This window comes from Oryctolagus cuniculus, chromosome 12, assembly GCF_964237555.1.
Source record: "Oryctolagus cuniculus chromosome 12, mOryCun1.1, whole genome shotgun sequence".
NCBI lineage: Eukaryota > Metazoa > Chordata > Mammalia > Lagomorpha > Leporidae > Oryctolagus > Oryctolagus cuniculus.
Genome location: NC_091443.1, coordinates 111,680,132 through 111,702,197, shown reverse-complemented (window position 1 = coordinate 111,702,197; position 22,066 = coordinate 111,680,132). Strand labels below are relative to the sequence as shown.

At 54.7% G+C, this 22,066-nt stretch overlaps 1 protein-coding gene across 9 annotated transcripts in view; it reads left to right on the top strand.

Moving 5' to 3' along the window:
* The window catches only part of LRRC49 (leucine rich repeat containing 49), a 177,359-nt gene extending 167,095 nt beyond the window's left edge, over window positions 1-10,264 (top strand). For all 9 annotated transcript variants that reach the window (XM_051835678.2, XM_017338044.3, XM_017338043.3 and 6 more), the window contains one exon: window positions 9,661-10,264. In XM_051835678.2, the coding sequence (XP_051691638.2) occupies window positions 9,661-9,864 (204 nt within the window). In that variant the 3' untranslated portion in view covers window positions 9,865-10,264. The remainder of the gene's footprint in view (window positions 1-9,660) is intronic.
* The last annotated feature ends 11,802 nt before the right edge of the window (window positions 10,265-22,066 follow it).

Here is a 22,066-nt window from a genome sequence, read left to right as displayed (position 1 = left end):
GTGAAATACACAGATCTAGAGTGTAAAGAGAAAGATCTGTATAAATTCTCACACAGGAGACACACACCTAATTTAGTGATTTTATAGTTAAATGTGTATTAAGTAATTTTATAACTTATTAATTATCTTAACTATAATTTATAGTGATTAATTGATTATATGTTATATGAACCTAATTTCCAAATGAAATGGCTGGGAAAGTCATTTTGAAATTTTCTGTTAACCACTGTGGAGTCTCTACTCAAACCATATTTTTTAAAGATTTATTTATTTATTTATTTATTTGAAAGGTAGAGTTAGAGGCAGAAAGGGAGAGAGACAGAGAGAGAGGTCTTCCAACCCTGGTTCAGTCCCTAAATGTCTGCAACGGTGGAGCTGCGCTGATCCGAAGCCAGGAGCCAGGCGCTTCCTCCGGGTCTCCCACCTGGGTGCAGGGGTCCAAGCACTTGGGCCACCTTCTACTGCTTTCCCAGGCCATAGCAGAGCGCTGGATCAGAAGAGGAGCAGCTGGGACTTGAACTGGCACCCATATGGGATGCCGGCGCTGCAGGTGGCGGCTTTACCCGCTACGCCACAGCACTGGCTCCCTCACGCCATATTGCACCTGCGACCCAGTGTGGCAAAGCAAGGCAGAACAGCTGAGCTGCTGTGTCAGAGTGGAGGCGGCCCTTGTGTCCTCCTCTCCCTCCCCTGCCCACACCTGTGGTGCCTGGAAGTCAGTGGGACGCTCAGCCCTCCACAAGCTTTCCAGCATCCTGAAGGGTTCAGATGGTGCCTGCGGTTCTCGTAGGAGGAAGTCAGTGCTACAGGGTAGCTGTCTGTCGTGTGACAGCTCCTAACCTCTTGGAGCTTGAGTCTGCCTCCTGGGAGCCACCCCTTATGATTCTTATCCCACCTCTGTGGCACAGAGAACAAGACTTTTCCCGTGAAAACTCTTCAAATGCCTGGAGTCAGCTACCTTGTCTCAGAAATCCCTTGTTGGACGCTTGTCAGACTGGCGGCTCTCCTGGCTCTCACACACCAGTGCCAGAGATGCACGCCAGTGCATCAGGAGAGGAGAGGAGGGCCAGCGAACCGGACCCAGAGGCTTTCTAGAACAGACTGCCTGGCAATCAGCCACGAAGGATGGGCCAGAACTGTGTGGCGAGGGGAGAAAGGCAACTGTGGCAGAGAGCACGGTGTGAACACAGCCCCTCCAAGCATAACCCAGGCCAGGAGCGCGGTGTGAACACAGCCTCTCTGAACATTACCCAGGCCAGGAGCACGGTGTGAACACAGCCCCTCCGAGCATAACCCAGGCCAGGAGCATGGTGTGAACACAGCCCCTCTGAGCATAACTCAGGCCAGGAGCGCGGTGTGAACACAGCCCCTCCGAGCATAACCCAGGCCAGGAGCACGGTGTGAACACAGCCCCTCCGAGCATAACCAGGCCAGGAGTGCAGTGTGAACACAGCCTCTCTGAACATTACCCAGGCCAGGAGACGGTGTGAACACAGCCCCTCCGAGCATAAACCAGGCCAGGAGCGCGGTGTGAACACAGCCCCTCTGAACATTACCCAGGCCAGGAGACGGTGTGAACACAGCCCCTCCGAGCATAAACCAGGCCAGGAGCGCGGTGTGAACACAGCCCCTCCGAGCATAACCAGGCCAGGAGCACAGTGTGAGCACAGACCTCTCTGAGCATAACCCAGGCCAGAGCATGATATGAACACAAGCCGCCTCCGAGCATGAACCAGGCGAGATAGAGCCAGGGACTGTGGGTAGCCCTTGTGGGTGAGTGTGGAGACCAAGGCAGATTCAAGGGCTGAGTGAGGGCTGTGTGATGAGAGTGAGTGTGATCCTGTGGCTAACAGAGACGTCCTGCTGTTGCCAAGAGAGGAAGCTACAAGCCACGCTGCAGCAGTGTGAGTCCTGTCCCTGAGCACTGGTCCTGAGTTCAAGGAATGAATGGGTACGTGTGGGAAATCCAGTGTGCTGGCTGAGTTTCATAGAAGAAATGCGGAAACGTGTCAGAGAGCTGTATGCAAAACAAGGACAGTTGCATAGAGAAATCCTCCAGCCCTTTACGGAACAGATAATTCTAACGATTTTTAAATTGTTAAATTTACTGAAAAATTAGGAAAATGTTTCCATCATTTCAAGGCAGACAGTGTAACATATGACCCTTGGGACCAGAAGAAGCCAGACCGGACACTTCAGAATATTGATGCAAAGGTGTTTAAAAACTAGTATCAAATAGAATAGAGAACTTTAAAGGAATAACAAACCTTAGAGCCAACTGCAGTTTATTCTAAGAATGCCAGGGAGATTCAGCAGTGGTGCATTAACACCTGTAGCCACAAAAGTCGTGATTATTTCTCTAAACATGGAGCAGGGATCTCACATACCTCAGCTCCCTTCTGAATTGTTTACTGCGTTAGTGGGCTAAGTTGAGGTCAGACAGTAAGTAGTCCTGGGGGGTGGATTCGGGGGAACATCATGATTCCCACCCGGTGGTATCCTCACCCTGGGAAACCTCTCCTGCGTGTGTAGGGCCTGCGGCTTGGCCCTAACAGCAGCATGTGGCGAGGGTGAAGGGGTTTGCAGATACAGTCAAGGGCCCTTACAGACGACCTTAGCTGAGAGCAGGGACGCGCGCTTGTGCGGGGTCAGCTGGACCCCGTCCGGCAGGTTCGTTAAAGGTTCGCCTTTCTCTGACGAGTGTCCTGTGGGCCTGAAGGAACCCACTGCCGTGCCTGGTGAGGCACAGGGCAGGGAGCTGCGGGGAGCTGCCAGCAGCTAACAGCCCCTGGCTGAGAGCTAGCTCCAGCTTGGGGGCTTTTGTCCTGCAAACACAGACCTGACGTCGGCCAGCAGCCTCTGGAGCTCCGGAGTGGAGTCTGAGCGCCGCAGGGCCAGCGCCGGGCAGCCTGGGAGGTCCCGAGCAGGGCTCCCAGCCCAGCCGTGCTGCGACCTGGGGGCACAGAGGCAGCGTGGCAGAGGTGTGCTGTGTCACACGGCGGAATCGGAGGTCGTTTGCTGCACAGCGGTGGAACCCTGAAGCAGGGTCCAAACAAGGCTGCCTGGCACCACCACTGTTACTCCCCTGCAGACCGTGCACTTGGACAAGAAGGTGAAGTCAGCAGTGACTTGAAAAGGAGGAGCTAGTACGAGTGCAGTGTTACTGACTTTGGGAAATCCCAAGAGCATTAATTGAGAACTATAAAAGCTATAAGAAAATTCAGTATGGAGCAGAAACCAACAGCGCCGTATAACAGATAACAAGCAGAAGAACTAGAATGACAGGAAAGACCTCCCTCCCATACCAGTATGCAGATAAAATACCTCCTGATCAGCCAGCAGTACCTTTCAGCCCTGTAGAAGGCAAGCTTTGAAACATTAATGGAGGGGCCTGTGCTGTGGTGCAGCAGATTAAAATGCCAGCATCCCACTGGGCACCAGTTCAAGTCCCAGCTGCTCCACTTCCCATCCAGCTCTCTGCTGTGGCCTGGGAGGGCAGTGGGAGATGACCCAAGTGCTTGGGCCCCTGCACCTACATGGGAGACCTGGAAGAGGCTCCTGGCTCCTGGCTTCGGATCAGCTTAACTATGGCTATTGTCATTTGGAGAGTGAACCAGCAGATAGAAGACCTCTCTCTGCCTCTCCTTCTCTCTCTCTAACTCTGTCTTTCAAATAAATAAATAAATCTTTAAAAAAAAGTCTACAAAAAAATTAATGGAGCCTGCAGTTTATGCAATGGAAAATTAAATATTTATGCAAATAGAAAAAAACCTATTTTGCACAAAAAGGATCGCAAGCAAATCAGTTTTCCTTAAGTTAATTTAAAATTTTAATATGTTCTCAGTGAAAATGCCAAAATTTGTTGAAGTTTTTTTTAAAGAAGATGATCCTGCAGTACCTGTGGAAAAGTAAACAAATGGCCACAACAACTCTGAAAAGAGCGAGCAGGGGAGCAGCCCCACTGGACGGCAGGACGCGTTACAGCGTCTTCTCCCAGACAGAGCTGGTGGCTGTGAAGGTACCGCGCCCTGGAGTGGAACAGAAAACGCCTGTGTCCCAACACAGGCGAAGCTGCGGAATGGTGGCGAGCAGCCTTAGACAAGTCACGAGGACTGTCCAGCAAGTGATCTGCGGACGAGTGAGGACCCAAGAAGAAAGAAGAACGAGCTGCACGCATCCGGCATACGTCCAGGTGCCGCAGGGGTTTACAGCTTACAGCGAAACCGACATGGACCCCTGGGCTCAGAAGGGCCTTCAGGGGATGAAAGAAGCAAAGGCAAATGGCGAGCTGGAAAAATAGTTTGCGACTAATTCTCCAAATTATAGAAATCTCTTGATGTTAGTAAGAAAAAAGTTAAGAATCCAGTTTAGTAGAATTATGTATTCGAGGATCAATTTAAAGAAAGATGCCATTTGCCATAACAACAAACACTGTAGGCGTGAATGATAAAGTGGTACAAGCCCTTTATGAAGGATATTATATCGAAAGTCCAGCAGGTAAAGCCACCCCCTGTGACACTGGCATCCCGCGTGGGCACCAGTTAGTGTCCCAGCTGCTCTGCTTACGATCCAGATACCTGCTGATGGCCTGGGAAAGCAGCGGGAGATGACCCAAGTGTTTAAGCCCCTGCACCCACACTGGAGTCCTGGTTGAAACTCCTGGTTCCTGGCTTCAGCCTGGCCGGCCCAGTGCTGGCCATCTGAGAAGTGAACCAGCAGATGGGAGATTCTCTCTCTCTCTCTCTCTCTTTCTCTCTCTCTCTGCCTCTACTTCTCTGTAACTCTGACTTTCAAAATAAATCTTTTTTAAAAAAAAAAAGTCATCAAATAAGAGTAAGTAAAATGTTTATGTTCACAGACAAAATTTTCTGTATTCTAACGATGTCAATTTTACCTAATTCATAACTGTAAGGCAGTTTTGCTTCAGGTTTGACTGGGGCTATTGTGGCATTTTACCAGCTGATAGAGCTAAAAGTTAGCTGATAGAGCAAAGACCTCAGATGCCAACAGTAAACCTAGGAGGCACTTGCCTGGCCAGAGCCCAAGCACTGTTAGAAAGCCAGGGTGATCTAGAAAGTGTAGGGCAGACAGACCGGGGGACAACAGGGAGCCAGAACTCGCCCAGGCTGCGGGGTTACAGACTAGCGGGGGCAGAGTGCAGCAAGTGGTGCTGAGGAGAGGGGGTGTCCGCTCAGAGAAACGTGCTGAGCTCCCTCACACGTGCAATAGAAACTAACTCCAGATCAGTAAAAACCCAGCGTGAAAAGCAAAACTTTCAAGTTCTTGTTTTTACAAATCAGAGGAAATCTTTACCACCTGGATGGGACAGCTTGTGATTCTTTAACACCCAAGTGTACAGACTGTAAAAGAAAGAATGATAAAGCTGGCCCTCAAGGTCATGGTTTTTTTTAATCCAGAGATAGCCTCAGTGGAGTCATATGGGCAGAGTTTGATGAAAAGGATTTGAGTAATAAATAAATAAGCAATAAAGAAGTGACGACAGGGAAGGTTGGCCTCCCTTTGGGGAAATGTCACAGGGAAAAGAAGGTCCTGGAGAGACCTCAGGCTGCTGGTCAGAGCCTTGATTGGAGCCCCTCCCGCCCACTCAGCAGAGAGCTCGCCCATGTCCCTCAGACACCTGGCTCCCAGCCCGGCGTTCGTCCCCAGCTGGGAGAGACAGGTGCCCGCAGCACACAGAGCTGCCCTGCCCGCTCTGCAGCCTGCCTCGCAGAGACCTGGGAGACCAGGCCACCCCTCGTCACGCACTGTGCCCTGTTGCTTGGTCGTTGTCCGGGCCCCTGACTCCTCCGGAACAGCTTTCAGAGGCCTAGGGACCCGGGGAGTCCTGTCGTGGGAGCTGCAGACTCAGGAGGGCGTCAGGGTCACGTGAGAGGCACCGCCACGCCTAATCCCGCCGTGGGCTCCCAGGGTGCACCCCGGTACCTTCCCGTATGGCCGCCCCTGCTGAACACCCCCGTCCTTGCAGTCTGAACGCTTCCTTTAGCACTCAGCACCATTTTATCAGGACAGTTAGCTTTTCTATACGCGGGCGGTCTCCAGCCCGCCCCCACAAGTCCTGCAAGGACGAGCGAGTTTTCAGTAGGGAAGCGTTAGACGGGGCTGACCTCCCAACCCTCACACGCCTGTGTGCCCCCTGAGGGAGGCAGCCATGGACTTGTCCTGTGCCCTCTGCTGTCTGACACCTGCTTGCTGTGAGGCACGGCCTGGAACTTTGTCCCGCCAAGGCCGCTCGGGTCTTTGTAACGTCAGCCACAAGCCGTCCACAGTTATCAACCTGGAAGTGAGCCTGCTGTGGGTTATTGAATTTCGAGTCCCGCCTGCAGTTGCCCTGGCAGGGCCGGAATCAATGACTTCACAGGCCAGATGCGGCCCCCAGGCCAGATGGTGCCACCCCTGCGAGTGTGGCTGGCGCAGCCCTGGGCGCCCTGCTGTGCTCTGGGTTACTGAGTGTTAAAGCGAGGGCTGAGTGCTGCTCCCAGCAACAAACTGACAGTGCAGGTAGCTGAGGCCCGGGCTGCTGCCGGAGTCACGGGAGGCAGGGCCGTCAGAGAAGCCAGCTGGAACCGCTCGCTGGTTATCATCCTTCCACATCTGCACACAGTTTCATGACAGAGCAGCACGTGACCGCGTGCTGTGGCCACGGGCAGCATCAGCTGAGCCTGCCGACCTCCAGCGGTGAGTCCCTGTGCGGAGATGCTTCTCACAGTGGGTCCAAGTGCACCTCTGCTGGGAAGCTGAGTGTGTGTGGACTCATTACTAACGTAATTGATCCGGAATGGCAAGCGGTATTTCGTTGCTTTAAAAAATTTTGAACATTTAGAACAAGAAGGAAAGTAGAAAAGAGGAAGAGAAAAACATAGAGCAAAGCTGAAAGAATTCTACAGTAAAAACCTACATGCTGGGGCCAGCGCTGTGCACTGTAGGCCAAGCCTCTGCCTGTAGCACCAGCGTCCTTGTTCATGTCCCGGCTGCTCCACAGCTGTGGCCTGGGGAAGCGGGGAAGATGCCCAAGGCCTTGGGCCCTGCACCCACGTGGGAGACCTGGAAGAAGCTCCTGGCTCCTGGCTTTGGACCGGCCCAGCTACAGCCATTGTGGCCATCTGGGGAGTGAATCAGCAGATGGAAGACCTCTCTCTGTCTCTCCCTCTCTCTGTCTAGGACTCTGCCTCTCAGATAAATATAACTTTTAAAAAAAGAGAAGCCTGTTACCATCAGATTACCTAGGGTGTTTTCTCAGTCACGGGCCTGCCTGTCCATCAGTCCACCCCTTGTTTTTTGTTTGCTTGTTAAAGATTTATTTGAAAGGCAGAGTTACAGAGAGAGACAGACAGACAGACAGAGCTCTTCCATCTGCTGGTTCACTCCTGAAGTGGCCGCAACAGCCGGGGCTGGGCCAGGTGGAAGCCAGGAGCCAGGAGCTGCTTCTGGGTCTCCCATGCAGGTGCAGGGGCCCAAGTGCTTGGGCCATCTGTTGCTGCTTTCCCAGGCCATTAGGAGAGAGCCTATGGGAAGTGGAGCAGCTGGGACTTGAACCGGTGCCCATGTGGGATGCCAGCATCACAGGTGGCAGTTTTACCTACCATGCCACACTGCTGTTCCCTAATTTCTTCCTTAGAGGTTAAATTTATATACTGAAATATGTCTTTTGTGCAAAATTGCTGAGGTTCTGACAAACGCATGCACTAGTATAACCCAAGCCCCGTAAGAATTTCATTTTGGGGTTGTGCATTGCGGCACAGGCGTCAAGCCACCGCTTGGTACGTCCATGTCCCATTTTGGAGAGCTGGATGCGAGTCCCAGCACTGCTTCCAATCCTGCTTCCTGCTGATGCACACCCTGAAGCAGCCGGTGCGGGCTCCAGGACTTGGGGCCCTGCCACCCACTGGGAGGCGGGGGTGGAGTTCTGTCCTCGAAGCTTGGCCCAGCTCAGCCCCAGCTGCCGCAGCCATCGTGAAGTGAGCCAGGGGTCTCTGGAAGAGCTCTCTCTCCCCACCCTGCTTTTCAATAACTAAAAATTAATTTTTGAAAATATTAGTTTTGAACTTTTTCATTTAAGTTTATAATGTAAGCATTTTTTTAATTACAAGTCCTCACGAGCATAGTTTTGATGACAAGAAATTGGTGACAATGTATCTGTAATTCATGCTGGAATTATTTTAGTGTTCTGGCTTCAGCTGGAAAGTTATGGATCCTTTTCTGAATGATCACACCTGTTGTCGCGTTGGCATCTGTTCTCCCTCCTGCATCGTGTGAATGAGTATTTGCATCGCAAGGCTGATTATCTCACTGCTGTGCTGGCTTTTCCTGTACTTTATGACAACTTCAATGCTTGTACCTTGACACACTCGAAATATCCATAGCCAGGACAAATGCTAAATTCTTGCAGTAAATAAAAGGCTTTGCTTTAGCCCCTGTGATGCAGCTGGGGTCCGGTCCCCGGACGTCCCCGTCCGTGTGTTTGGAACCAGGCCCAGGGGTGTAGCGGGACCCTGTTTAGAAGCCCACGCTCCGGGTCTCGGCTTGGAGATGCTTTCTCTTGCCTCTCGGACGTGTTCCCCAACTGCCGCAGGCTCTCCGTCTCCGTAACAGTGTAGGTTCAGAGTGTGGGTGTGCAAGATACGGACTCATCTCATCAGCTGGCGTGCACCTGGCGTCCCCAGTGCTGCATGGACTCTGCACAGAAGCTGGGAGGCTCTGCTGGCTGGGCCTGGGTGGGCTGAGCCAGCCGAAGTGGGGCAGTGGCCACAGAGCAGGAGCTGTCCCGTGGAGGCCGGCGTCCCCCCAGCCCTGCGCGTCCTCACAGCCCTGCGCGTCTCCCCAGCCCTGCGCGTCCCCCAGCCTTGCACGTCCCCCTAGCCCTGCGCGTCTCCCCAGCCCTGCGCGTCTCCCCAGCCCTGCGCGTCCCCGCAGCCCTGCACATCCTCACAGCCCTGCGCGTGCCCCCAGCCCTGCGCGTCCCCGCAGCCCTGCGCGTCACCCCAGCCCTGCGCGTCCCCCCAGCCCTGCGCGTCCTCACAGTCCTGCGCGTCCTTACAGCCCTGCGCGTCCCCCCAGCCCTGCGCGTCCCCCCAGCCCTGCGCGTCCCCTCAGCCCTGCGTGTCCTCGCAGCCCTGTGCGTCTCCCAAGCCCTGTGCATCCCCCCCACCCTGCACGTCACCGCAGCCCTGCGCGTCCCCCCAGCCCTGCGCGTCCTTACAGCCCTGCGCGTCCCCCCAGCCCTGCGCGTCCCCGCAGCCCTGCGTGTCCCCGCAGCCCTGCGTGTCCTCGCAGCCCTGTGCGTCTCCCAAGCCCTGTGCATCCCCCCACCCTGCACGTCACTGCAGCCCTGCGCGTCCCCCCAGCCCTGCGCGTCCTCACAGCCCTGCGCATCCTTACAGCCCTGCGCGTCCCCCCAGCCCTGCGCGTCCCCCCAGCCCTGCGCGTCCCCCTAGCCCTGCGCGTCTCCCCAGCCCTGCGCGTCCCCCCAGCCCTGTGCGTCCTCACAGCCCTGTGCGTCTCCCAAGCCCTGCGCGTCCCCCCACCCTGCACGTCACTGCAGCCCTGCGCGCTCCAAGTTTCTCTTTCAGCCATTCTTGCTTTGGCGTTTGCGTTAGTTACGACTTCATGCAATTTTATACATGTGTATTTGTTTCAAAACAGGAAATAAAGGAGAAAAAGAAATTCTGCAAGGTGTACGTCGAGGACCTTGTGAAGGGAGCCACGGAAATCAACATGAAAAACGAGGCCCTGCAGAAGCTCTGGCCCCAGATGTTCATTGAGCTGGTGCGGGACGCGGTCATGGAGATCCGCGACAAGAACGCCTACATGAAGCTCTGCCTGCAGCAGATCGCTGGCTCCAAGTAGACGCTGGCCTCGGCCGGCCCGGCGCGCGCTTTGTGCGTGCGGCTTCAACGTGCTGAACCACTGCGCTCTCCGACAAACCAGACAGGCTCGCTAGCATCACGCACTGCTGCCCGCTGCTCACAGGGCTGTGGAGAGGGAGGGAGGGAGGGGTGGCTTCCCGGGCTCGCAGGCCAGGGGGTGGCTGGGCCCTCCGCTGGCGCCGTCCCTCCCCTTCCCGCCGTGCCCGGCCCCAGGCTGCGCCGCGCCTGAGGGTTCAGCATGAGGCCTCCACACACTTTCCCCCAAGGCTCTCGCTTACTTGTCTTCTCATTTTATGTCTTGGTTTCAAAGCCAAAAAAAAAAAAAATGTTCTTTTCTATGACTGAAGAATAAACTTCTTAATACATTAGTTTAAGAAAAATGTGTTTTCCTCCTTACTCTAGTCAGCCTTACCCTGTGTGTTTCTGTTCCTCTCTGGCCGGGTGGGGTCCCCGCTGGGCACCTGCGTGGGGGAGTAGCCGCTCTCCTGGGCGACGATGCTGGGCACAGAGAATAGGGAGCTGAGCCCCACGTGGGGCGGGACAGAGGGCTCTCTCTGAAGGGGAGCGTGGGTGAGTGTGAAATGCGTCACATGGACGGTGTTGCCGCGGTGTGGGGGCGCCCCCCCCCCCCCCCGCTAGCCGTGCCTGTGGCCATGTAGCTCAAAAGTATCAGAGAAGCAAGGCCGGGCGTTCTCACCGCACCAGGTCCCACTGGAAGACCCAGCCAGCCGGCCAGATGCAAGCAGGGTCTCCCGCATCCGGCCAGGGAGGGCTGGTTGTTTCGTGGGAAGATCTGCTGTAATGCCTGGCACGCAGGCCCACTGGACACAGTCCCCATTCTTTGGGTACAGCTTGGAGGCCTGTTCGTGAAGAGCTGCGAGCCCTGCTCCGTGATCCTGTGGCCTCACTGTGGTGGACACGTGGACCAGTCCTCAGCCGCCTGGTGAACCGCCGTCTCTCCTGGGGCTTCTATCTTCCTTAGTGTTGGACGGAGATCCACCGAGCTCAAGGCTGATGCTGAGAAAAACCCAGAATTCTTGGGCAGGGGCTTGTGGGAGGTAGGGCAGATGTAAGAACGTGTGCCTCCCTGGGGGTGCTGGGGGCCGTGGTTGCTTTAGCTCTGCGTGGGAGTGGCCTGGGGTTCTGCTTGGGGTTCTCCAGAAAGGCGTGCCCAGCAGCGCCTGTCACTGGCAGCAGGTCTGCGTGCATTCCCGTGTGGTCGGTATTCCCGCTTCAGCACTGGGAACCGAGGCATGGCCGAGGCATGGAGGGGCGAAGCGCCCCTGCCCCCACCGCCAGGGGTATCTCAGCCGCAGGTCTTAGAAGGGCTGCATCCACTGCCGGACTCCAGGGGCGAACTCCAGGTGCTCTGGTTATTCACCTCTGGACGTGTTGGCTGGATCGACACCAGTGCTGTGTGGACGGTCAGCTGGAGGAGGGCCGGCTGGCAGGTGTCCTGCGTGGTGCGGGCGGGCGCCGGGGCACCGAATCAACAGCAGAGATGTCAGGAAGTGCCTGGCTCTGGGCAATGCTTTACCGACGGGATGCGGGGTGTGAAGGGCGGCAGGCAGGGTGGCCCGAGGCCTTCGGCTCGGACAGCGGGAATGATCACGGCGCCGTCCCCCTGCGGTGGAGGGAAGCCTGAGCCAGTCCCGCCTGCTGCTCATGGCTGCTGAACTTGAGATGGCTGTGGCTGCGAGGCCGCTGTGGACGCGGAAGCTGGGGGCTGAGAAGGGTGAGGCGGGCTGGGAGTCCTTGTCATCTCTTCGCGTGGGAGAGGATTAACCTGACACTTGGGACATCTGGGAGCTTCTTTGCCTTTTAATTTGCGTTGATCTTAAGTTGGTCTTTCCTTGAGTTCAAATCCCCTCCTGGCTTTCCTCTGTTATTTCTTCGGCCGAGATTGGGCTTATTCCGGGAAGTGGTGATAGTTCACCTCTATCTGTCCATACTCGGGCCGCGAGTACCTGCCATCCACTGCCTGTCGACCGAAGCACGCACCCTGGTCCTCTCCAGTCTGGGAAGAGGCAGGCTCTGGTCTCCCCGCTCCTTTCACAAGGTGTGCTTGGGGGAGGGGGCGTGGCTGGGGAGGCTCCAGCCTGAAGGACGGAGGGAAGAGAGAGGGTGGGGAGGGGGAAGCGGGCTAGGCAGCAATGCAAAATGGAACCAAGGCGAGGTGTCCACGGGGAAGCAGCCAGGTTGGCTTCCGTATCTGGCTCTTACGCCGCAGCTGCCAAAAAAGCTCCGAGCCACGGCTGAAACTTGGTCACGGCCACTGTGGTTAACCAGTACTGATGGAATATTTGCTGTCTTTGATCCTGGTTTCCTTCTTAGATTTATGTCCCCGTGGCTCATGTGTGTGTCTTTTGTTGCAGGCTACCTCGAATTTCTCATGGGCAGAGATAAAGTGTATTGAGTATATTCAGTAGAATCAGAGCCCCAGAGGACGCGTGCCTCCTGCGGGGTGAAGCCGCTCCCTGGGAAGTGGAGAGCGCAGGGCTTCTCTGGAGCAGACAGCGAAGCTGCTGATGAATTCCCTCTGCCCTCCCCCGAGCCAGGCCTGAGTCCTGCCAACAGGCTGTCATTTTCATACTACGGCTGCGTATGCCGAGACGCACGGGGCATGTATTGCATTAGGCTTTGACATTTGCCAGGTCTCCTTAAATGCTTTCTTGGAATATGTAATTTTCTTTCTTTTTTTTTTTTTTTTTTAGGATTTCTGTATTTATTTATTTGAAAGGCAGAGTGGCAGAGAGAGGGAGAAGCCAGAGAGAGAGGGAGAAGCCAGAGAGAGAGAGGGAGAAGCCAGAGAGAGAGAGGTCTTTACCCACTGGTTCACCACCACCACCCCACCCCGCAACAGCTGGGGCTGAGTCAGGCCAAAGCCAGGAGCCAGGAGCTTCATCCAGGTGTCCGCCATGGGCGCAGGGGCCCAAGCACCTGGGCCATCTTCCACTGCTTTCCCAGGCCATTAGCAGGGAGCTGGATCAGAAGTGGAGCAGCCGGGACACAAAGCAGCACCCACAGGGGATGCTGGCGTTGAGGTGGTGGCTTGGCTGCTGCACCACAGAGCTGGCCCCTGTTTTTCTGTCTTCTCTCGCTCAGTTCTTTCATGGTAGGAATTCTACTTCCTTCTTTCTCACCGCCGTTGGGCCTGGAGGTGAGCACAGGAGATTTCCGCTTGAACACTTTGGGCAGTGCTGCTTTGAGTCTACCCACTCACTTGTAGGTGTGAGGGGCACACAGGGGGCAGCACAATTGCTGGGCTGTGTGACGGCTCCTGCATTAAATGCTGTCACCTCACTGAGCGCTCTGGACCCGTGTGCCCCGACACCCAGGGGGCACTGCTGCGAATTCCACACAGTGTGATCGCCGAATCCTGGGAGTACAATCCACATCCCAGCTGAGATAAAAACCATTTTAGTTCCTTCAGGCAGCCCTGCATCTTCCCTGTCAGCAACTGGTGCTCTGATTTCTTTGCCCCGTGATTGATTTCGTCCCTTCTAGGACTGCCCGTCAGTGGAGCCGTAGGCATGTGCTCTTCTGTGTCTGGCTGCTTCTACCCACATTAAGTCACTCATATTGTTTCCTGGATCAATAGTTCACTTTTTCCTGCTTAGTAGCAAGATATCACAATTTGGTTATGCATCCTTCTGGGTTTTTGTTTGTTTGTTTCCCAACACGGGCCTCCCATGAATAAGGACATTTTGTACAAGTCCTTTAGTGCAGTAACTGTTGGGTCATAGAATGGTTTTAAGGCTATTTGTATAGGGAGCTGCCATGCCTTTCCCCCAAGTAGCTGTGCAATTCTGCACCCTCTCCAGCGATGCACAGAGAATCCCAACAACTGCACTGTGTGCCAGCGCTCACTGGGAGCCTGTTGTGCGTGTCTGTGTCAGCCATCTCCTCGTTGCCTGAATTTTATCTTTCCTGATGTCTGATTATGTTGATTATATGGCTATACACTCCATGATCATTTGTAAAAAGTTTATTTACTTACTTATTTCAGAGGCAGCGAGAGACAGCGAGCGAGAGATCGTATCTGCTGGCTCACTGCCCAAGTGCCAACAACGTTGGAGCTAGGTCAGGCCAAAGCCAGGAGCCAAGAGCTCAGTCCAGGTCTCCCACGTGGGTGACAGGAACTTAATCACTGAGCCGTCACCACTGCCTCCCAGGGCCTGCACCAGCAGGAAACTGCAGTCAGGAGCCCAGGTACTGTGATACTGCATGTGGGTGTTTAACCACTACGCAAACGCCTGCCCTGTGGTCGTTTTTGTGTCTTTTGTGAAGTCAATGTTTAGGTCTACTGCCTATTTTTTTTATCTATTTTTTAAATTTTTTTAAAATTTACTTGACAGGTAGAGTTATAGACAGCGAGAGAGAAAGAGACAGAGAGAAAGGTCTTCCTTCTGTTGGTTCACTCCCCAAATAGCCACTACAGCTGGAACTGCACTGATCCGAAGCCAGGAGCCAGGTACTTATCCTGGTCTCCCAAGAGGGTGCAGGGCCCAAGCACTTGGGCCATCCTCCACTGCCCTCCCGGGTCACAGCAGAGAGCTGGACTGGAAGAGGAGCAGCCGGGACTAGAACCGGCACCCAAATGGGATGCCGGCACCGCAGGCGGAGGATTAACCAAGTGAGCCACGGCACTGGCCCCTGCCTATTTTTTTTTTTTTTTTTAAGATTTCTTTATTTTCCTTGAAAGTTGGAGTTACACAGAGAGAGAAGAGGCAGAGAGAGTGAGAGGTCTTCCATCTGATGGCTCACTCCCCAAATGGCCGCCACAGCCGGAACTGTGCCAATCCGAAGCCAGGAGCCAGGACTTCTTCCGGGTCTCCTATGTGGGTGCAGGGGCCCAAGGACTTGAGCCATCTTCTACTGCTTTCCCAGGCCACAGCAGAGAGCTGGATTGGAAGAGGAGCAGCCAGGACTAGAACCGGCACCCATGTGGGATGCTGACGCTTCAGGCCAGGGCATTAACCCACTGCACCACAGCGCCAGCCCCGCCTATTTTTTTTTAACTTTTATTATTTGTTTGTTATTGATTAGCATGAGCTCTTCATGTGTTGTAGATAATTTTGTTTTGAATTATGATAAAGTCCAGTTCAATTTTTATGCAAGTACTCTTTATGATTTCTACATTTCAAGTTTATTTATTTTCATTTCTTTGAAGGCAGAGAGAGAGAGATTCTCCATCCCCCATCCACTCCCCAGATGCGATTTTCCTAGCCCAGGTGATCTAATCTCTGTTTTTCTAGAAGCTTCATAGTCACAGCGGTTCTGTTCAGGGTGCACTCCTTCTTGAACGGATGTTTGCAGATGATGTGAGGTGGATGTCAAACTTCCTTTTGTTTTCCCTATAAAAACCCAGTTGTTCCAGCAAAATTTTGTGCAAAGGTTTTTTTTCTACCATTGAATTGCCTTGCAATTTTTTTGGAAAATCAATTGACCCATACAAGGATACTTCAAAAGGTGCAAAAAACTTTGAAATCCATTCATAGTTTTTTCATAATACACATTCCCCGTGACCTTTATTTTTTTTAAAAGATTTTATTTATTTACTTGAGAAGTACAGTTGCAGATAGAGGGAGAGACAGAGCAAAAGGTCTTCCATCTTCTGGTTCACTCTCCAAAATCCAGATGGCCACAGCAGCCAGAGCAGGTTCCAAATCCGGCAGCCAGGAGCGTCCTCTGTCTCCCACGCGGGTGCAGGGGCCCAAGCACTTGGCCATCTTCTACTGCTTTCCTAGGCTGTCAGCTGAGAGCTGGATTGGAAGAGGAGCAGCCAGGACTCGAACTGGCGCCCATATGGGATGCTGCCACCACATCCTACTACGTCACAGTGCTGGCCCCTCCCCATGACCTTGTTGAAGTACCCTCCTAGGTGTGTGGTTCTCTTTCAAGGCTTATGATTCCATTATATTATTTATTTTTTTTGTTTTGTTTTTACAGCAACACCACATTATCTTGGATTTTTTAAAAATTTATTTGAAAGAGTTACAGAGCCAGAGGGAGAGACTGAGAGGGAGAGATCTTCCATCCGCTGGTTCACTCCCCAGATGGCTGCAACAGCCAGGGCTGGGTCATACCAAAGCCAGGAGCCAGGAGCTTCCTCTGTGTCTCCTACGTGGGTGCAGGGGCCCAGGTACTTGGGCCATCCTCCACTGCTTTCCCAGATGCATTAACAGGGAGCTGGATTGGAAGTGGAGCAGCTGGGACATACCAGTGCCCTTATGGGATGCCGGCACTGCAAGCAAGCAGTGGCTTAGCCCGCTACACCACAGCGCCAGTCCCATAAACATCATGCTGTCTTGACTACTCTCCTGTAGTTCTGCGTAGGTCTTGAAATCAGGCCACTCCTGAGATTTTGTTGTTCTTGCACAAAATTATTTCAGCCAGTCTAGGTCCGTGCATTTCCTTGTGATCGGCCCTCCACCCTGTAAGGTGATCTAGCTGATTCTTACACGTGGCTGACCTCGTATTTCACAGATGATACATTGTCTGCTTCCCTGCTGGCTAAAGTGTGCTTGCGACCCCGGCGTCGGGACCCACGCGCGTCTGTGCCTTCTGCGTCTGTTCTCCTAACCCAGTCGGGCGTGTTTCATGCCGCACTCGGGGCTGTGTCTCTGTGTTTCCATGTTGTGTTGTCGGGGGCTTGGCTGGGAGAAGCGTCCCTGGCGGTGGCGCTGAGGGCCCCTGCGTGCCCCCCGGTGCAGGGAGGCCGCGCTGCGCCTGGGTGAGCACAGGCCACGAGCAGTAGGCTCCGTTTAGCCGGGCATCGCAGCGCTGCCGGCCGTGAGCTCAGCCTTGGTGCATCAACGTGCGTTTTAGAGAAACGTGCATAAGACAAGGTGATTGACTGATTGATGGGTCCCCGCGGATCACGGGAACCTGACTCGTGTTTCTCACAGCAGCGGACACGTGGTTCTCACTAATTCAGTTTGAACAGCGACTTTATAAAATGTGCCTTTCATAAATCATGAGAATTTACTTCAAGGGGTGTTCAGAAAGTACTTGGAAATGTGCATTATGAAAAAAATATGCACAGATTTCAAATCCCCCCCACCCCCACCCAGGATAAACTTGCAGTAACTTGCGATAAGAGGTCTCCGAGTGAGGCGCTCATCAGGCGCACACGTGACCCAGCAGAGCCACAGGAAACTGCCGAAGCTGAAGCCAGAGCAGCCGCGGGCCCTGCGGAGGCCTGGTGCCCACGGAGCGCTGTGGACAGCTTCCCTGCAGGAATCAGCTGCTCACTTTGCGACAAGACAGGACCGTGCGGATGCCGACACCCGTGGCGGCTGAGCATCCACGTGGATCTGACGAGCCAGCTCCTGGCCGGGGAGGCAGCAGCAGCAGCCAGCACGTAGACTTGCTGCTCGATGGTGCACACACCGTCTCACCCAGGTCAGCGGCAGACGAGAGCAGAGCTTTCCCTGGAAATTTCGAGCATGTGGGATAGGGACCTGCGCTGTGGCAGAGTGGGTTAAGCCTGGTGTCCCATATCAGGGCGCTGGTTCAAGTCCCAGCTGCTCTGTCTCTGTCATTCTGCCTTCCAAATAAATCTTTTTTATTTTTTTTTTCAAAATGAAAATTAAAAAAAGGCGGCGCCGCGGCTCACTGAGCTAATCCTCCACCTGCGGCGCCAGCACCCGGGGTTCTAGTCCCGGTCGGGGCACCAAATTCTGTCCCGGTTGCTCCTCTTCCAGTCCAGCTCTCTGCTGTGGCCCGGGAAGGCAGTGGAGGATGGCCCAAGTGCTTGGGCCCTGCACCTGCATGGGAGACCAAAGGGAAGGACCTGGCTCTTGGCTTTGGATTGGTGCAGCACACTGGCCATGGCAGCCATTTAGGGGGTGAACCAACAGAAGGAAGACCTTTCTCTCTGTCTCTCTCTCTCACTGTCTAACTCTGCCTGTCAAAAAAATTTTTTTTCAAAAAAACCTAAACATGTGGGATCAAGACCCTGAAGCAGTGCTTTGGACAAGAGATGAAACCTGACTTGACCAGGATGAGTTTGGAGACAAAACACAGTCAAAGCAATGGCTCCCAAGAGGTGGAGTGGCCAAAGGGCAGAGGGCATGGCACAGTTTTCTGGGCTGAGCACGCTGCCTGTTGCTTCTCTGGAGGGCCAGAGAACACAGCTTCCACCTGTGTCAGGAGTGGGGCACGTCAACCCGAGCTCTGGCAGACAACATGCCGGAAAGATTGCGGAAGGAGTCGTCCACAGCGGCGCACCTGCTCATCCCTCTCGCCAGACAAGGGCGGCTCAGGGCTCCTAAGGGCTGGGCGGGCTAACCGGCTGTGCCATCGCTCACAAAGGCGTCTTCCACGTGCTGGAGTTTATGTTGAAAATGAACTTGGTATTTTTTTCTTGTTTAATGGCATGTTCGCTTTTTGACTTTGTAGGCTATAACCATGCTGTTCTGGGAAAACTCTGTTTGGCAACTGTGTGACAGCAGCAGCTGCATGGGGCCTCTGTTTTGTAATCGTGTAACAGACAGTGAGCTGAGAGCAGAGGTGAGACCCCCAGTTCAGTAACATCCAGAGTATGTGTGGGTCCCTAGGGCACACTGGCGCCCCCAGGCACGCCTGTCTCACATGTGCCAAGGCCACGTTCTCATCCTGGGGCTGCACCTACTTACCTTTATGCTATCTGCATGTCCAGCAGTAATTGAATGTGCTCGTCACAGCTCTTGGCCCGCTACAGACCCCTTGTATCATAACAGAAGCGACAACCATGCAAGCCGAGGACACTCGTGCCGGGCGTGTGAAAGTGACCAGTCACTGTGATAATCAGGTGGCCAACAGAACACGGTGGTGAGACGCTGTCTTCTCCCAGAGGGGCTCTGCCACCTGACTCCCCGCAGAAAACAGATGGGAGGATGCACAGGCTTTAGGAATGCAAAAATTGTCATTTATTTTGTATTTGACATCGATGGTGCAAATGTGAAACGTGATGTAAGAAGTGATCTTCGTAGCATTCCTTCCTGCACTGTCGCGGGGCTGAGCCACCCGAGCCCTGCAGGCGGTGTGCACTCAGGGTGCTGAGCCTCTTTCCGGCCCACATCTGCCTCCCGACTCCAGTTCCCCAGCCCCGTCCGCTGCATCTGCTGTGCTGACAGACCATCTGGGTGGGGGGTTTGTGGACGAGCCAGTCTCATTTAAACCGGATTCCAATTGCAGAGACAGTTCTGACTTGTGACTCCCACATCCTCACGGCCTGCTGTCCAGAGCCCTGAGCGCCTTCCAGATGCGAGGCCCCGACTTTGATAAGCCGTCCAAGAACATTCTGGGCTGCCCTCCCCGGCGGCCCTGCCTGGCCACCAGCCTTTTCCACTTGGAAGCATCCCCATGTGTGTACCGCAGATCAAACGGAAAAGGGGGGAAAACGTAACCCTGATCCAAGAGATAAATCGTGAAACCATGCAGGTACCACCACGTAGCCAGAGCTGGAAACATAAAACCTGAGCCAGCACCAGGGAGAACGAGGGAAGCACAGGACACAGGCGCGCACGCACGCACGCACGCACGGTGGAAAGGCAGCACCAGAGCTGATGGGCGGGGCCGCCGTGGGTGTCCCACGTGAACGCGTTTTCCTGTCGCCCTTCTGATTTCCCAGCAGCTCCTCGGGACCCACGGCGCCCTGCAGGAGAAGCCACTGTGGACCCAGGCCACCCACGAGGTGTGGGACACTGAGACCCCAGCCTTCCCCGACCCCCAGCTCTGCCCAGGTATTCCGAGCGCTGGGAGGTGAGACAGTCGCTGACCCCCCTGGTGGCTGAGCAGGTGCTGGGAGACAGGAGGCGCTCAGAGGCCCAGACCCAACAGAGATCTGGCAGCCCAGTGCTTCTGAGAGGTCGTGGGGAGCCAAGTTAAGGGATCCCTTTGTGGGGGTGCTAAACACACAAACAAACAAACCTCACATCTGGAATGCACGATGCCATTCATGCCCTTGGAAATTTGTGGAAAGTTTATACTATTCATGGATCTCAAAAGAAAATGTCCGCCCAAATGGACTGCTCTTTGAATTCTATTTTCTCATGAACTTTTCGGAGGACCCTCCGGTGTCCCGAATCCCCTGAGTCAGCCCTAAACCAGCCACATCCAACGCCGTGGATCTGAGCGCAGGTAAAGCAGCCGAGACTTGCTGCGTGTTTCAGGCGGCGAAGCTGACCTTGTGGTCTTTGGTCTGAGAACGAAACTGACTTCATGTCTGTGCTTCCTCCCTCTCTCCCTCTCCCCCTCCCTCTCTCCCTCTCTCCCTCTCTCCCTCTCCCCCTCCCTCTCCCCCTCTTCCCCTCCCTCTCTCCCTCTCCCCCTCTCCCCCTCCCTCTCTCCCTCTCTCCCTCTCCCCCTCCCTCTCCCCTTCTCCCCCTCCCTCTCTCCCTCTCCCCCTCTCCCCCTCCCTCTCTCCCTCTCCCCCTCCCTCTCTCCCTCTCCCCCTCCCCCTCTCTCCCTCTTCCCCTCCCTCTCTCCCTCCCCCTCTCTCCCTCTCCCTCCCTCTCCCTCTGCATCCCTCTCCCCCTCCCCCTCTCTCCCTCTCCCTCTCTCCCCCTCTCTCTCTCCATCCCCCTCCCTCTCTCCCCCTCTCTCTCTATCCCCTCCCTCTCTCCCTCTCCCCTCCCCCTCCCTCTCTCCCCCTCTCTCCCCTCCCCCTCCCTCTCTCCCCCTCTCTCTCCATCCCCCTCACTCTCTCCCTCTCCCCTCCCTCTCCATCCCTCTCCCCCTCTCCCTCTCTCCCTCTCCCCCCTCCCTCTCCATCCCTCTCCCCCCTCCCTCTCCATCCCTCTCCCCCTCTCCCCCTCTCCCTCTCCCCCTCTCCCTCTCCATCCCTCTCCCCCTCTCCCTCTCCCTCCCTCTTCCTCTCTCCCCCTCTCCCTCTCCATCCCTCTCCCCCTCTCCCTCTCCCTCCCTCTTCCTCTCTCCCCCTCTCCCTCTCCATTCCTCTGCCCCTCTCCCTCTCCCTCTCTCCCTGTTCCTCTGTTCCTCTGTCTCTTCCTCCTTCTCCCTCCCTCTCCCTCTTTCTCTCCCTCTCTCCCTCCCTCTCTCCCTCTCCTCCTCTCCCTCCCTCTCTCTGTTTCTCTCTTCCTCTCTCCCTCTCTCCCACTTTCCCCCTCTTCCTCTCTCCCTGTATCTCCACTGTCCTACCTCTTAAGTTCCCAACAACATTGCTCCCCACTTCTTGCATCTGGCTTCAAACCTTTGCCGTACACTGATTCTTTTCCCCACGTCTGTCCCCGATAGATAGATAGATAGATAGATAGGCAGTTATAGAGAGGCAGAGGCGAGGGGAGGGGTCTTCAATCCACTAGTTCACTCCCTAAATGGCCGCAATGGGCAGAGCTACACCAATCTGTAACCAGAATCCAGGAGCTTCTTCCAAGTCTCCCACATGGGTGCAGGGGCCCAAGGACTTGGGCTATTTTCTACTGCTATCCCAGGCCATAGCAGAGAGCTGGATTGGAAGTGGAGCAGCCAGGACTTGAACTGACACCCATATGGGATTCTAACACTGCAGGCGGTGGCTTTACCCACTATACCACAGTGCCGGCCCCTCTCTTTGTTTTTGGTCCCAAGTCTGTGCCCCCAGAGCTCTTTCTCCCTCATACTTGTCATCACAGAAAGCTCACCTCTTGCCCCTCATCCCACTGTTGTCTCAGTGCCTTTGTGTCTGAGACCGGGCTTTGCACCTGAGCATCTCCTGTCTTCAGTCTCCCCGTCATCCTGTCTCGATCTTCCGTCACCTCCACGAGTGTTCTCAGAATCTCTGTGCTGGCCTCCGTCTCTGCAAGCCGTTCCCAGTGGTTTCACAGCTGCAGGAAGGGGCAACCTCACACAGGTAGCAGCAGAGATCCCATACCAAGGAACACGTGGCATGAGCTCTGTCCGTCTGTCCAGCCCCCTTCCTCCCTGCCAATGGCCTCGGGCAGGACAGGGCTCGATCTGTTGGCAGCACGGGGGTTTACTGAACGGGCTGTTGTCACGGGGATGTTTGCAGATACCACTTACTCTGAGGACAGAGGGGACAACGATAGAAGCTCAACAGAGCTGGGAGGTCCCTGGGAACCATGATTTATTTATCTTCGAAAGTCACAATTTCCAACCCCAACCCACATGACCCAGGAGCACTACAGAACTTGGTCCACCCCATGCATCCTCCCAAGCCGAACCCCCTACTCAGT